Source organism: Dipodomys spectabilis, unplaced genomic scaffold (genome assembly GCF_019054845.1).
Source record: "Dipodomys spectabilis isolate Male_0828 unplaced genomic scaffold, ASM1905484v1 ptg000040l, whole genome shotgun sequence".
Taxonomy (NCBI): Eukaryota; Metazoa; Chordata; class Mammalia; order Rodentia; family Heteromyidae; genus Dipodomys; species Dipodomys spectabilis.
Window position 1 is genome coordinate 2,105,713 of NW_024870717.1, and position 15,989 is coordinate 2,121,701.

At 37.5% G+C, this 15,989-nt stretch overlaps 1 protein-coding gene across 1 annotated transcript in view; it reads right to left on the bottom strand.

The window, feature by feature from the left end:
- Positions 1-9,155: 9,155 nt before the first annotated feature.
- LOC122106400 (putative RNA polymerase II subunit B1 CTD phosphatase RPAP2) overlaps positions 9,156-15,989 on the bottom strand; it is a 126,855-nt gene continuing 120,021 nt past the window's right edge. The window contains exons 2-3 of the mRNA XM_042677769.1: positions 11,743-12,170; positions 9,156-11,621 (exon numbers count right to left, since the gene is read on the bottom strand). Coding sequence (XP_042533703.1) covers positions 10,331-11,621; positions 11,743-12,170 — 1,719 coding nt within the window. The 3' untranslated portion in view covers positions 9,156-10,330. The remainder of the gene's footprint in view (positions 11,622-11,742; positions 12,171-15,989) is intronic.

The following is a 15,989-nucleotide window of genomic DNA, read 5'->3' on the forward strand; positions in this document are numbered from 1 at the left end:
ATAAAATTAACCCTCAGAAAATAAAGGCTTTTAATTTAATAACGATAAGAGTGCAGCTGAAATTAAGAAAGAAACCCGTTTTTACTAGCCACACAAAAAATAAAATACCTAGGAGTTAATTTAAGAGGTGAAGGACCTCTATGATGGGAAGTTTAAAAACTTGAAAAAGAAAATTAAAGCAGAGCTATGGAAGTGAAAAACTTCCCATTCTCCTGGATTGGGAAGATTAACATCATGATAATGGCAATACTGCCAAAGGCTATATCCAAATTCAATGTGATACCTACCAATATCCCAATTTCACTCTTCAATGATATAGAAGAAGCAATCCAAAAATTCATATGGAACAATAAAAGACCCCGATTAGCAAAGTAGTTTATTGTGACCCTCATTTTGTATTGCCACCTTGATTCTACAAAGTCATTTATGAATTTTAACTTTCTTCCCTCCCTTTGGATAAAGCTCACAAACACCCTGCCTCTAGCTCCCAGACACTTAACTCTTAGCTCTGGACAATTGTTCCTAAATAATGTGTTACTTAATTGTATTTTGTGTGCATAAAATATGCATATAAAACTAGCATATTTTGATCTTATGAGAAAGCAGCCTTTTTTCCCCCCTCTCAAATTTAGTTCCTGATAGACATTTTTATAGAGAATCTGTTTTCTTTTTTAAATGAAAGACTGGTAGGAAACTATGTTCATAATCTGGCTCCTTCTCTCACACCTCAACACCTAAAACGCAAATTTCACAAAGCATTTACAAGAAACAATGAAAACCAAACATTGGGAATGATCAGATGCAGAACGTTTTACCAAACCCAGAATAACTCTGCTGTCTGAGGGAGGGGCTGTCTGTATAAATTAACAAACAAACCCAAAAGGGCAGCCAGGAGTACCAGACATGAGTGTCCCTGGCTGCTACTTCATGGACAAGGAGCATGGAAGGGTTTCCTGAGCCTGCTGGAGAGGGCATGGAGGAAAGTTTCCTTGCCAGCTTGAGTACAAAAAGATGGCTTCACCCACCTGTGACTGTCTTCCTTGTTTTCTCCCCACAGCAGAGCAGAATTGTCCCCTGCTCTAAGAAGAATAAATATTGTACCAGCCAATCTGCAGAGTGGCTTCTGTTTGGTCTGCACACCTTCCTAGGGAGGTGACCCCTGCCCCGCGGTGTTTGTGGCTCCCAGGGGCTGATCCTCAGGGCCCAAGTCCACGGGGCAGGCATGTGTTAGATGTGAGTCAGTGACACTGTCATTCACACAGCAGCTGCCGTGTTGCTGCCCTAGCTGAACAGCAGTTGTACCCTGATCTTCTCCCACAGTCCCAGGGGAGGTGCCTGCAATGGCCCGATGTGGGCAGGCTGCCGCTAGGATCCTACTTCATCAGACAGACCAGCATGCCAGATGAAGTGGCTGCCACCTGAATTATTAATTATTTTATGGATCAGTATTAAACAAAGTGATACACATTACTGTATGATATGTAATGCTATATCCTTGAGTCTATAGTCCATAATCATTGAACTTTATAATAGCAAGAATAGATTTTATTGTTTGTATTCATAAGGCCATAATGGAAAACTGAAATAAAAGTACAACAAAACTCTTATCCATAAATACTTGATTAAATCTCAGAATTTGAAAAAAAATTGTTTGTAAGTATTGCAAATGAAATTAAACTAGAATAGTAAAATACACACAAAATACATTACATTAGTTACGTTCAAATGTAAAATAAGTAATTACAGACAGAATTCCTACTGGATAAAAAATATTACAATGGTTTAAAACGTTGAAGTGATATAGGTTATATATTTTGTTTTTATAAAACTTATTTAAATCTCTAAGTTCTGTTTATCTCAGTGAACGAAAATGTTAGAAAGTAGAAATTATATGTGGCACCTCTTGCTTGCAGTACCACGAAGGGGAGTGGCACTTCCTAATGGGAGTCCTGAGATGAAACGCACACCCCGCCCAAGTAGACACATCAGAGGTCCATGTGGTGACCCTAAGGGGGTCCAGGACACCGCATTGCTGCAGGACCTTTGCGGTGGGCTGTAGCCAACAAGGTTCCATTAGTGACCAAACCAAGCAACCCAGACTCAAGTGCCAAAGCCAGGAGGGAAGGCAGGGCAGATGCCACGTCCTGGCTACCATCAGTGCAGCCTACATTTCCAAGGTCAAGCCCTTTCTCTTGCTTTGGAGAACAACAAGGGTAGGGTGTGAGCCCATTGCCTCCAAATGGAGTATCCCTAGAATGGCACCCAGAGCTGGGCCCATGTGGGCCAGAAGGGCGACAGAGGAGGCTACACAGCAAAGCAAGAGGGGATTCATTCCCCCGGTACTGCAGCTGGTGTGCTGCAAGTCCAGGCTTCTCTGGCACTGATTGGCATATATAGGGTTGGCCCTGTACCGATTCCTCAAGGACCAGAAAATGGAGGTACACAGAGATGCTGAAGGGGCTCCAGGTTGCTGAGCTGCTGCAGCTGTCACAAGCAAGCTGGTAGAGGGGCCAACACATGGCTCCAGTACCCAGACCCCCTTAAAGACTGATGAGGTGAACCAAGGCTGGGCTGCCTGGCCCCCAGGGGGCAGACTTCATGCCCAGCCTTACTTTACTCATGGACTGTGCAGTGTACAAACATGGTGTCCCCCAACCTGCACTCATGGGGGCAGGCAGTGACCCCAGAACAGAGTCTCCATAGGATGGGCCACGCACTCAGGAGCACAGAAGACCAGTACCAGCACAGCTGGAGGAGGAGAGGGCAGCAATGGCCTCAACTACGGACTCATGGCTGCCAGCTCCTGGGTGAAATGGAGCAACTGAGACTGGGAAGTTAGGTGGGAAGGGTGGGCGGGGCTCATCTGGCAATGTTGGGGAGCATGCACACACATCCACTCACTGTACATCCACCGTAAAGGAGTTGGCCACACATCTCAACGGGTGACCTGAGGAGGCACCCACACCCACAGGGACTACAGAAATGGAGTTTCACTTGGTGACTTGGAAAGGGCTCCAGGGCACAGCCTTGGAGCAATGAACAACTGGTAAAAACAGAAACAAAAACAAAACAAAAAGAAAAACGAAAAATGTCCAGTAAAACTTTTCATCAATGATAACCTATTATACTTTAAAAACAGTTTTGCTTTCCTCTTGTCCAATATTTTTCATGGGGCCCTCTGAATTAACCAGAAATCTTCAGGATTTCTTCATGCATAGTAATACAAATAAATATAGCTTCTATTCTTTTTTAATTAAGGCAAGTTGCATTTAGTTCTTTCCCTTCTTTGAATCATGAAAAAGAATTCCTGAAGTATATCTGTAAAACACCGAACTCAGCATTTCTTCTGAACTCCTCACTGAAGAAAGAGAATAAAATGACTGAGCAACAGGTATCACCCATATTGTCACTGTGCTAGCTGTCTCTCTGATTAGAAAATAATCCTGCCATGCATATGCAGATCGCTTATGCAAAATGTTTTCCAACAACTCTTGGTGTTATATTGCATTTATTTTCCCCTTCCTGCCTCCTTTCCTACTCCTCTTCTCCAGGGTCCTGTTTCCCTCTTCCTTCTCTCCTACCTCTACTTTCTCCCTGTCCCCTTCTCTTCTCCCTCCTGTTATGCCCTTCCTTCTCTCTTACCACTTCCTCCTCCTTTCCTTTCCTCTTTCTCTTGCACTTTCTCTTCTACTTTTTTATGGTCCTGGGGGTTGGACACACACTAAGCAGATGCTCTCCTGCTCACTACAGGCCTCCAGTCTTGACTTCATTTCAATGACACTCTATTTCTTTGGTGCAAACCCATCAAAGTCTTTTGATTAAGGATTTAATTCATTGTACATATTCTACACCATGAATATGTGCTACTTCATACAGTGTGGCTAATAGGTTTGGATTATGCTTTGGCCTTCAGTAAAACTCATCAGAAATAATGTGTTTGAAGGCAATCTAACGTGATCCTGTTACTCCCACATTAATGAACTGGTTACTACATATATTGCATGAGTACTTCCATATTGCTCCCAGTTTAATGAACTGTCACTTTGTGGTAGCACCCACAGTAACACTAACCCAAGGATTTCTGGAGATCAGAAGATTAAGTCCAGACAGGAGAATCCATGAGATATGTATCTCAAAATAACTACTAAAAAGCCAGAAGAAAGCCTGTGGCTATGTGGTTTAGTGCCATACTTCCACAGAATAAGCTAATGACAGGTCCCAGGCCTCATTTGAAGACCTGTGGTGGGTGCACACACACACACAGACACACAGACACACACACACACACACACACACACACAAAATTTCCCAGCAAGAGCAAGTATTTGTTTTCCCAATAACATATCTGAGTTCCAATTTATGTGTTTGGATATTTTTGAAAGTTTTATCATCAGCTTACCTAATTTTAATGAATGACACCCTGTTCACTATTATTTAATCCTGGTTGGAAAGTACTTTAAGACACATTTTCATGTAGAAAAATTGTTTTTTTCCGCAAATTGTGACTGTCTTGGTTTGTAAGAATATCCAGTATATGTATGAGTCAAGTGGAAAAAGGCAGATAATGTGATGTTAGGAAAATGAACCCTTAGATAGGTATTCTAATGTTTTTTTTTCTTTCATGCATGTGTTTCTAACGCATTTATAAGATTATTTCTTTGTTGCTTTGTATGTCCCTCCCCCACAGTATAACCCCCCTTTCAATATATTTGATGTCAGTATAACTTGTGGAGGAGATGGGGAAAAACAAGTCGTTTAAGGATTCAGGTGGACCTGTTGCAACAATGAGAAGTACAAATTGTCATGTCAAAAACGAGCTTTACAATGTCGGTGGGGGGGGGGAAGGATTGGGGGGGGGCTGGGAAGGGAGGTGAAGGATAAACAAAGGAGGAGGCTGCAATGCTTGGTAAGAAATGTATGCATTATCCTGCCCATGTAATTGTAACCCCTCTGTACAGTATGGTCACAAATAAAATAAAATTAAAAAAAAAATAATCCATATGCAAATATAATCTAGGTGATATAATGTAATAAATGAAGTGTTATATGTATAATACTAAATAAATAAGGATAATAAACCTTATACGCATTTAAAAAAAAAGAATTGTGCCTTTAATTCGTTAGTTCATTAATTAGAAAAGTAACCCTAACCCTAGAACCAATTGCCTTTGGATTCTAAAAGCCACAAAAGTACATTAAATTTATACATCCTGTCCTTGATTCAACTCATCTTTCTTAAAATAGTTTCTAGTTTTACTCAACATCGTGCCATTTTTCTAACACAACATTCATGCTAACCCTCACACTAATCATACCCTAATCCTAATATTATTAGCAGTTTCCTATTTCATATTCATCCTAATTCGATCTTGACTTGTTAGTCACAGATTTACTTTCAGTTTGACCCTAAATTTTCCATTTCCCTAATGCTAACAGTAAGCCCAGCTGGAACTGAAAACTAATTTTCAACCTACTGATAGTCTAAAATTAACACTAAAAATACTCTAGTTTTTTATTAATTGTAATAAATATTCCAGTTTGCACTCTGGAAATGAGTTTCAATTTTCCCTAATTCCAACAAATTTCCTGACTCTACTTCTGAAGTGATCTTGTTCCCTAACATGGACCATTATATTACTTGTCCTGACATTCTCTTACCAGGAAAAATACTGTAGTTTCCATTAGTCCTACCTTTTCCTGAACCACTGTATCCTAAAACAATTTCAGATTTACATATCATCTAGTCCTTTATTTAACGCTAACTCTCAACCTATACCTGGCTGGAAAACCCTCATTAATCATTACAAGAATGGTCACTGAGAAATAAATATAATGTTAATGCTCTAGTTATTATTCACGCTCACATTTTTGCTTCTACTTGTTAGTGAAAACTCAATTTTATAGTAAAACTTTCCTATTCATAACACTGATCATAATCAGAACAAAATACTGACCCTGATTTTAATCCAAATTATATGTTAATACTAACACTAACTAGTTAGTGTTACACTAGTTTTCATTCATCCTAACTTGATTCAAATAAGCCTTCCAAACATAGGTTTCAATTTTTTTCCAATATCTTAGTCATTTTCTAACTCTAAACTTAATCTTAACTGGTATATTGAATATTGCAAGTAGATTCTAATATTAATAGCAATACTCTAGTTCACATTCATTCTAATTCTTACCAGGCTTATATTAAAATTTACCTTCAATTTGACCCTCATTTTTTTTTCTCCTTCACTCTAACCCTAACTATGGCTGGAATCCTAACCATATCCTTGCCACTAATCGTATCCCACTTCTAAAATTTATGAAAAATGCTCGTTTTGTGCAATCCTAATTGAAATGTCACTGTAATCCTCGAAATAAATTGCAGGTTTTCCTAAACCCTACAGATTTTCTCACTCTTATCTCTGAACCTATCTTGTTCCATAAGAGGAATCATTATACCCATTGATCTCAAATCCTGATATTACGAAATACACTGTACTTCCAACATCCCAGATTTTCCTGAATTCCTAGAACCTAAAAAAGTTCAGCTTTACTTAATATTTAACACACTTCTTTCTTTTTTTTTTTTTTTTTTTTGTCGGTCGTGGGGCTTGAACTCTGGGCCTGGGCACAATCCCTGAGTTCGTTATCTCAAGGTGTGCGCTTGTACCACTTGAGCCACAGCACCACTTTCTGTTTTCCTGGTAGTTAATTGGAGATAAAATTCTCACAGACTTTCCTGCCTGGGCTGGCTTTGAACTGCGGTCCTCAGAAATCAGCTTCCTGAGTAGGTAATGAGGCTGACAGAAGGATTACAGTTAAATGTGTAAGGTAATGAGTACATTTCTTGTTGACCATTGTTACTCCCTTCTTTGTTGTTGTCCAACTATCCCTTCCCTCTCCCATCTCCATCACTCTTCTCTCCCCAAGCTGTAAAGTTCATTTTCACTACAATGTGCTGTGAGTATTATTGTTGCAATAGGTCATCCTGTGTTGAACCTAAATTTGCTATTTCTCTAACCCTAATTCTAATTCTGTCTGGTATCCTAACCCTAACCATAATAATAATGATAATTCAATTCAGAAGTTAAAAAATACTCGTTTTTGTTCATCCTGATAATCCTCTGTACATCTTTAATTAAGTTACAGTTTACCTTAAATCCTCCAAATGAGTTTATATGTGCATATATAAAGATATAATTTTATGTAAAAAACAAGATTTTACGAGGAAGGAGTAACAAAAAGGAAATAGAGGGAGTATATTAGTGAAAGAGAATAACCAAACTGCCACTTCTGAAAATTAATAACCCCTAAAAATAACCAATTAGAAGACAGGGAAATCAAAAACAAAGTAGAACGTCTCCACAGCAAATTGATGACATAGAAGATAATCTCAGGGTCAAAGACAGAATAGATATAATAGGAAAGAGGAAATAATCATTTAGAACAAATCCAAGAAATAAGAAATGATCTTGCCAGAATTTCAAGACTCAGTTAGAAGATCATATTTCGGGGAGATATGTATCAAGAAGGAGAAGAGCAAGAAACTAAATGGATGGGAAGCATATTGCAGAATTCTAGCAGAGAACATGCCAAACATGAGATAGGCTCATTCAGAGAAGAGAAGCCTGTAGAAACCAAACAGAATTCTAGAACTGAACAATCCACCATGACATCATAATCCATTAGAGGATTATTAAAAATCGAGGAAAGGATTCTTAAAGATGCCATAGAGAAAAGAATGATTATTTGTAAAGGATATACAGTCAGAATAAATACAGATTTTTTAGCTGATATGGTAAAAAGGAAAGCCTGGCATTATATATGATAAACATTAAAGATAAACAACTAGCATCATGAATACAGTCCCAAGCCAAACTCTCCTTTACATTTAAAGGATATATAAACATATTTCATGACAAAGAAAACTTGAAACAACGTATTTCCATCAAATTATCAGGATAAAATATAATCAAATATATCCTACATAGAGGAGATCAAGAAGAAGAGGAACTGGTTATATAAAATGCTCCGTACCAGAGAACAAGGTAAATATGTTAAGAGTAGATGAGGCACAGCTCCTAACAACAGGTGTATAACATAACAGAACTTATCAGATATTTCTGTCTGAACTCTCAATATCAATGGACTTAAATTTCCAAATAGAAGACATAGATTAGATAGTAGTATCAAAAACCAAGATGCGTCCATCTAGTATCTATGAGAGACACATTATCAAACACATTCTAAGAAGCTAGAATTAGACTCCTCCTCAAATCACATAGGGACTCACCACAGAAAGAGAACTATGAACCAAACTCTTTGATAAGCATTAATGCAGAACTTCTTAATAAAATTCTCACTAATCAATTTCAGCAACTAACAAAAAATCATATGGTATGATCAAATAGGATTCATCTTGGATACGATTTGATTCAATATTCTTGTCAATAAACATAATACAAACCATCAGCAGAACCTGGACAAGAAACACATGATAGTCAATAGAGATGTAGAAATAGCTTTTAACAAGCTCTAATACCCCATTATGATTGAAAGGTCTAAGAACCTAGGAATGCATGGAACATTCCTCAATATTAAACTGAGTATGTATATGACAGAGATAATTAGCATTTACCTAAGGGTGGAAGCATGAAGACATTAACATGAGGAATGAGAAAAGGATGTCCACTCTCTACTACTCTTCAATATTGTAGTGGACTTTCTTGCAAGAGCAATAGACAAGAGAAAAACATAAAGCAGATCAAAATAGGGTAGAAGTAAAACTATCCCTTTTTACAGATGAAATGACCCTATATTTAAAGGACCCTGTAGATTCCTCCCTAAAGTTAGTAAAGGTGATGCTAACCTTCAGCACTGTCGCAGGATATAAAAACTACAAGAATCAGTAATTTTTCTGTTACCAAAAATGGGAAGATCCACGCTGAAATCCAAAAACAACCTCATATGTACTAGCCTCAAAATCAAATCAAATCTAAACAAAACAAAACAACAACAACAAAACTAGGAATTATTCTTTTTTTTTTTTTTTTTTTTTTTATTTTTTTTTTATTTTTTTTTTTTTTTTTTTTGAAAGGGACTGAAAGTCTTTATTTCAATCCTGAAACTGAGTATCAAAGAAAACTACAGGCTCAAATAACTTCTACTTAACTAAAAAACAGTAATACTCCAGAGTTGATATTTAACATGTTTCTGCAGAAAATACCGCTAAAAGTAACACTTTAATAAGGATGATTTTAAAGCAATCTATATGCTAGAGAATTTGAAAACACATCATAAAAGTCTGCAATGTACAAATCACAAGCAAGAGGAAACTTCTCACTGGTTCAAACCTCAATCCTGAAAAGACAAGAGGCTTTTATTCTTTACCATATGGTAAGTGGCATGGCAACAAAAGCAAAAAGCCAAGTGTCAAACAGCATCTTATTGATAAGACCTTTACCTAGCTGACTGCTCCACATATGTTCCACATCAAAAAGAGGGAACACAAGTCAGGTTAGGACAAGCACCCTCCATTTGTTATTTCTGAGCTAGCAAACAACATGTGGTTAACAGGATTTATGATATACAGTAGTAAGAACCAGTTTCAAAGTTTTAAGTGTGATAACTGATTTTATTTTTTGGGAAGTACTGGAGTTTGAACTCATGGCCTTACAGGCAGGTATTCTACCCTTTGAATTAGACCCCAGCCCTATTTATTTTTGTATTTGAGTCCTGCTTTTCTCCAAGGCCTGAAACTTCTAGTTATACCTCCCTGGTAGCTGGGATGATAGGCATAAAAATCTACGTGTGATTAAGTATATATTATAAGCAAAGAAATTTAAAGCTGTACAAACTAAGGTATAAACTTGGGACAGATAGGTAATTTCTGAGGCTTAATTATGTCTGTCAACAGAGAAACCTATAGGAAAGTTTTGGTTTATTGAGCAAGGAAAACTGAACAACTGATGATAACCATTTCATGTAGTGTAACAATAGTAGTGAACTTTGGATTTTAAATGGCTTCCCTTACTCTGGTCCCTATTGCTTCACTCACTGCATTCACACTGAAACACAGGGGTGTTTCCATCATACACCCCTCTGTAACACTAAATCACAGCAAGTCTGAATTATTGCTTGAATAATTCTGGGTGATATATATGACGAGTACATCAAGCACCTGCATGAAGTGATCCCTCACAGATGTCCTGGAGCCAGTTCCTCAAATTGTTCTGTAGCAGCATTTCTAAGGCAGTCCCGAGAGGTCCCACTGATTTCCAAAGCCAGAGAACCCAGATGGCAGGCAACACTCCTTACACGCCAGAAAGCTGTGAGATTATAATGACAGCAACACGACAGCAATTAAAGTCCACTCCAAAGGTTTATGGATAATATTTCTATTTGTTAGTCTGAATGTGCGGACAAGATTTTTAAGTTCAGTGTGAACATCTCCTACTGTAATCTGAAGAGGACCTAAAAGTCCAGGCAATACTTTACTCAGTTTTTCAAGGACGATGCGCTTTCTTATCTGGTTCTGGGAACTTGAATCTACCAGCGGAAAGGTGGGATCAGGCTCTCCTGAGTCTTGTGATTGGGAAGTTTCTTCATTTAAAACATATCGTCCCTTATAAAACTCCCTGATCCTCATATTCAGGGTTTCAGTTTCTTTTTTCAAGTCCTCATAACTTGGCACTGGTTTGCTGGCTGTATCTGAGCATCTAAAAGGTAACGACTGATCGAGGCTGTTCTGAGATGGGGAATGACAACCTGGATTGGAATTTATGTCATCTTCATCTAGTTCTTCATTAACGAGAGAGGTTGAAGAGGGTTCTAAGCACACAGAAGTATAATTCTGGCCATACAAAAACCTCAAAGTTTCTTCTGTCTTCCATTCAATCAAAGTCTCTTTCAGAACTTTAAGTAAGTTTGTCTTCATGACTTCAGGGCACACCTGTGCTGAACTGCAGTCTGACCTAGAAACTTGGCTTGATTTTGTAAATTTTCTCTTAAAATGTTCAGCACTTTTCTTACTTAGGCCCACAAGTGTTATTTCTGACATACTGTATTTGCCTTCAGAATCTGCTGAAGCATTTAATTTCTCATGCGAAGGACTATTTGAAGAAATTGGAGCATTTACCTTCTGTGAAGGAGGAAGTTCATGGGCAGCTTTCTCCTGATCATCTAAGCTACAATTACCTAACTGTGCAGCAACATCTACAACTGCTTGCTCTATATCTTTGCACTCTGAGCTAGCTTTCTGACCAGCTTTCTTTTTCATTATGCTTTTCTTGTGCAGCTGTGGCCTTGGACCCTTTGCATTTGGTCTGCTTCCTGGTAGAATGGAGGAAACAAAGTCTTGTTCATTATCACTGTTACTATCACTGTAAATGCTAGAAGAACTAGACTCATATTGCGTTTCAAAATGACAAGTGTTGTCAATATCTGATGTTTTGATGGTTTTACTGCAGAACTGCACTTCTTCTCCTGAATGGCCACTTTGTCCTTCCTGTAGCAGCTGAAAGTCAGGATGCCTCTCTTCTTCTCGAACCCATACTGGAGTATTAGAAATCTGTGCTTCAAAAATCTTAGATGCTTTGTAACAAAAATTGCTGCAAAAAGACTTGGTGCTCAATCTCCTAAAGCTCATCTTATTCCCCATTCAGAACGTAGTTAAGGGACATTATGTTCACACATAACCAGTATCCATCTTTGGAAGTCTGCTCATCTTGCCAGGTGCTGGTGGCTCACGCTTGTAATCCTAGCTTTCTTTCAGTAATATCATAGACTTTATTGGTTTTGGTAGAAATTTTATATTTCTGTTTTGGTACAGTTCCCAATTTCTTCTGACACAAAGGGTAACCACAGAGTTTGATGATAGATCGTTCATCCACAATATCGCTGTAGTGAGCAGGAGTGATAAACTTCCCACACTCCTTTAGGAACTCTTCAGTAATATTCTCCTCTAAAAGTTGTTCAACAATACGTAGAGCTTTTCTCTCAAATTCAATCTTCTTTTTCACAGCTGCTTCTACTTCTGCTTTCCTTTTTGAAGCATCTTGTTTCAAGGTTCTTGTCTGTTTAGTACCTGCAGCGTTTCGGGAGGGGCGGGGAGGCCCGGGTTTCAAACCCGCGAAACGGGGTCCCGGAATTATTCTTGAACTAAAATTGTGAAGGACCTGTATGTGAAAACTTAAAAAATATAAAAAGGGAAATTGAAGGAGATTCAAGGAAATAGAAAGTCGTTCAGTATTTCTGGTTGGAAGAATTAACATTTTGAAAACTGCAATACTTCCCCTAAACAATTGGCAATGCAATACTCATCAAAATCCCAACAATATTCTTCACTGTAGAAGAGAAAGCAATGCAACTATAATATGGAATTACAAAATTACAGATGAAACAGCATGCTTAGAAATGAATTCATTGGCCTATAGTCATCTTACACACACACACACACACACACACACACACACACACACATTCACAAAATGGAATTATATTCACCCATCAGAAAGATTACTTTTCACCAGTGGTAAGAAAAATGAAAGGTTTGGGAAAATTATATTAAGAGAAAAGAGAAAGGAATGCAGAATCAGAGCAATATAGGTTTCATGGATTCATTCGTTTGTTGTAGCTAGAAGATGCATACAAATCTATAAGTAAACAAGACAGATTCTACCTTGTCCGTTAGAATGGCCATTACTAAGAAAACTAACAATAGCAAATGCTGGCATGGATGTAGCCAATTGGGAACTCCATTACACTGTTGGTGGGAAATTAAACATGTTCAACCACTGTGGAATGCAGTACGGAGTTTACTGAAAAGAGTAAATATAGATCTCCCTTAAGACCCAGTAATTCCCCTCATAGGCAGTAATCCAATAAATAACAAACAAGCTCACATGAAAGCTACCAGCATAACCATGTTCAGGGCTCAGGCCCAGAGTTCAAGGATTGGAAAAAAGTTACCACTCCTGGTATTTGTTTCCGCAAATATGAACCGTTTTATATAAGATACCAAATCAATCTATTTGCAGTAGCTAGATTAGGACTTAAATGTAATGGGTGATAAATGGCTCCTTTGTTGAATCTTAGGAAGAGATGAAGGTAGTCCATAAAGGGGAGATTTTTGGTTGTTGTTGTTTGAGGGGCTTGAAGTCTGGGCTTGGGCACTGTCCCTGAACTCTTCAACTCAAGCTGAGTGCTCTACCACCTTGAGCGACAGTGCCACTTCTGGTTTTCTGGTGGTTAAATGGAAATAAGAGTCTCAGGGTCTTCTTGTCCACGCTGGCTTTGAACCGAAGTCCTCAGATCTCAGTTTCCTAAGTAGCTAGGATTACAGCTGTGAGCAACTGCACCAGGTAAAAATGGGGGCTTTTTAGAAAAGAAAATCCACCTCTTCACCAGTGTCTAAACCTCAGATATTACTATTAGAACACTTCATCTTCACCTCATTTCATCAGACATTTGTAAATTTTCTCTTTTCCTTCATGTGGGAATACTGCAGTCAATTATCAACTCATCTGGGGGACTGGATCAATTGTATGATAATTGCTAGCAGCTAATTTAAGAACTTTTACTTCAAAAGAAATGAAACCCTCATTTGGAATAATTGTTTTCTCTTTTTATTACAAATCTGTGCTTGATTACTTCCTAATGTGATATTGGACTTCCTAATAGAGTGATGAAATTTTCTTTCTTTTCAACCTCTCCCACATGTGGTCAAATATTTAAGAATTCAAAGATTTGCACTGATAATTGATTAAGCTGACTTCTAAGAAAATGTGCATTTCTGGAATTTGGTCTTTTGTCTTGTTCTTACATACACAAGCTTTCTATGATTTATTTGTTCTACAAGGAATTATACTTTCCAATCTTTGTGTGACCAATTTTAGTCTCTCTGATCAGTCTTTCTGATCCTCTCTTTGGAGTCTCATTTGAGTCTACCTCATAAAAAATATATTAGTTATCAGCTAAATGACTCTCAGCTTCTGTTTTTTGCCTGATTTCATCTAGGCTGTGATAGCAACCCTGCCTGGCTGTGCTTAATGGAGTGTGTGTGTGTGTGTGTGTGTGTGTGTGTGTGTGTGTGTGTGTGTGTGTGTGTGTGAGTGTTGTTTTAGATGTCAAGGATTACTATTCAAGACAGTAGTTTCTCTGGGCCCCGTGTTCCCCTTGCCTAGAGTCAATGGGTTTTTCTCCTAAAGATACAAAGAACAACTGACTAAATTCCTGTTAATTCTCTCAAAATGAGGCAATCAGGCATCCTTGCAAAGCCATCAATAATGCTTTTTAACCACTTACAGAAGTCGTCTATCAAAATGGCTTTTTTGATAGGTTGACTGTGAAAAATGTTCATTTCCAAGTAGGCACCATAAAGCAGATCACATTCCTGGGATCAGACTTTTGGAAGGAAGCGTCCCCTTCCTTCCTTCTCTTATGATAGATCAAACCATAATATTCTTCAGTTGTGGCCAGCCTGGAGCACATATTCCCAAGAATATTCTGTAGTGTAAAACAGGACCAACTTTCAAAATAACGGTGTAAATACTTGTCTACTACAGACTGATTTATCTTGCTTTTATCTGTGGTTATTTTCATTACTTCAAACAGATGGATAATTTATGTAGGGATTAGACAAAGGATTAATGGAATAAACATTCAGTTTACTTTCATAGATCCAATATAATACACTTAACCCGTAATGGACAAATAAATCCAACTCTAGAAACAATGTCATGAATATAAAATAAGCCTTAACACGTATATTCTGGCACACATACACCATCATCTACTCAAAAATTCAGTCTCTCTGTAAATATTTAATTGGTATGAAATAATAAAAATTTAATTAATGAATTTGACTTTTAAGTATTATCTGAAATAGTCCTCATGTATATAATTGTAAATAATTTTATAGATGTCACCTAGACAAGAATTTAACATGCATGTAAAAATCAAATTTCCTCAATTTAAGCTATATGAGAGGGGTCATACCCTCGTGTACTATGTGGTGTGAATTTTACCACAGTGATGAACCCTTCCAACTAATACCAAGAGTCATGTGCAATAATTTATTATTTGATGTTAAGATGAGTGCTAAGTGTAGAATACACTTTGAATTATTACATTAACTCACAGAAATGAAGCAATAATGATATGTTATTTGTTTAAATTCTAATGCTTCTCAATTTTACAATTCATTAAATATATTATTAAAACTATTTTCACTTTCTTCTTTTCTATAGCTGCTGAAATGAAAATTATATATTAAACATTCAATATTAAGAAATCAATAATAAGTAAACTATTATTAAAATGACATACTATTAAACTGTGATTTGAATTATACTTCTAACAAATTGTGATGTAAGCAAGTCAATAGAATTAAGGGTGATCATTTTTAAACTTAGCAGCTTGTTACTTTTTTTTTTTTTGGGTCCGATCGTGGGGCCTGAACTCTGGGCCTGGGTGCTGTGCCTCATCATTTCAGCTCAAGGCTAGTGCTCTACCACTTGAGACACAGTACTACTTCTGGCTTTTTTCTTTTTGCTTATGTGGTGTTGAGGAATCGAACCCAGGGCCTCAGGCATGCAAGGCAAGCACTCTACCACTGAGCCACCTTCCCAGCCCAGCAGCTTGTTATTTGTTTCCTAATTGTGTCATTTGTTATTCTTGGTCCAAGTCATCGCTTCATCTTAATTGTTTAGTTTTCTATTTTATCTCTATTGGTATGCTGATTGTGCATTTTGTTTTCCCTTTTTAATGATTGACATGAAGCTGAAAATCTGTATGCTAGTTTATTACTTGCTATGTTAATGTAAAATTACTGCTTTCCACAGCTGTTCTGCTCTATGATACTACAGTATTTCCCCCACTCCCATCTCCTGTATTGCTGCTCTCATATATTTTATTTTATTTTTATTTAAATTTTATTGTCAAGGTAATATACAGATAGGATATAGTTACATAAGTAAGGTAATTAATTTATTTCT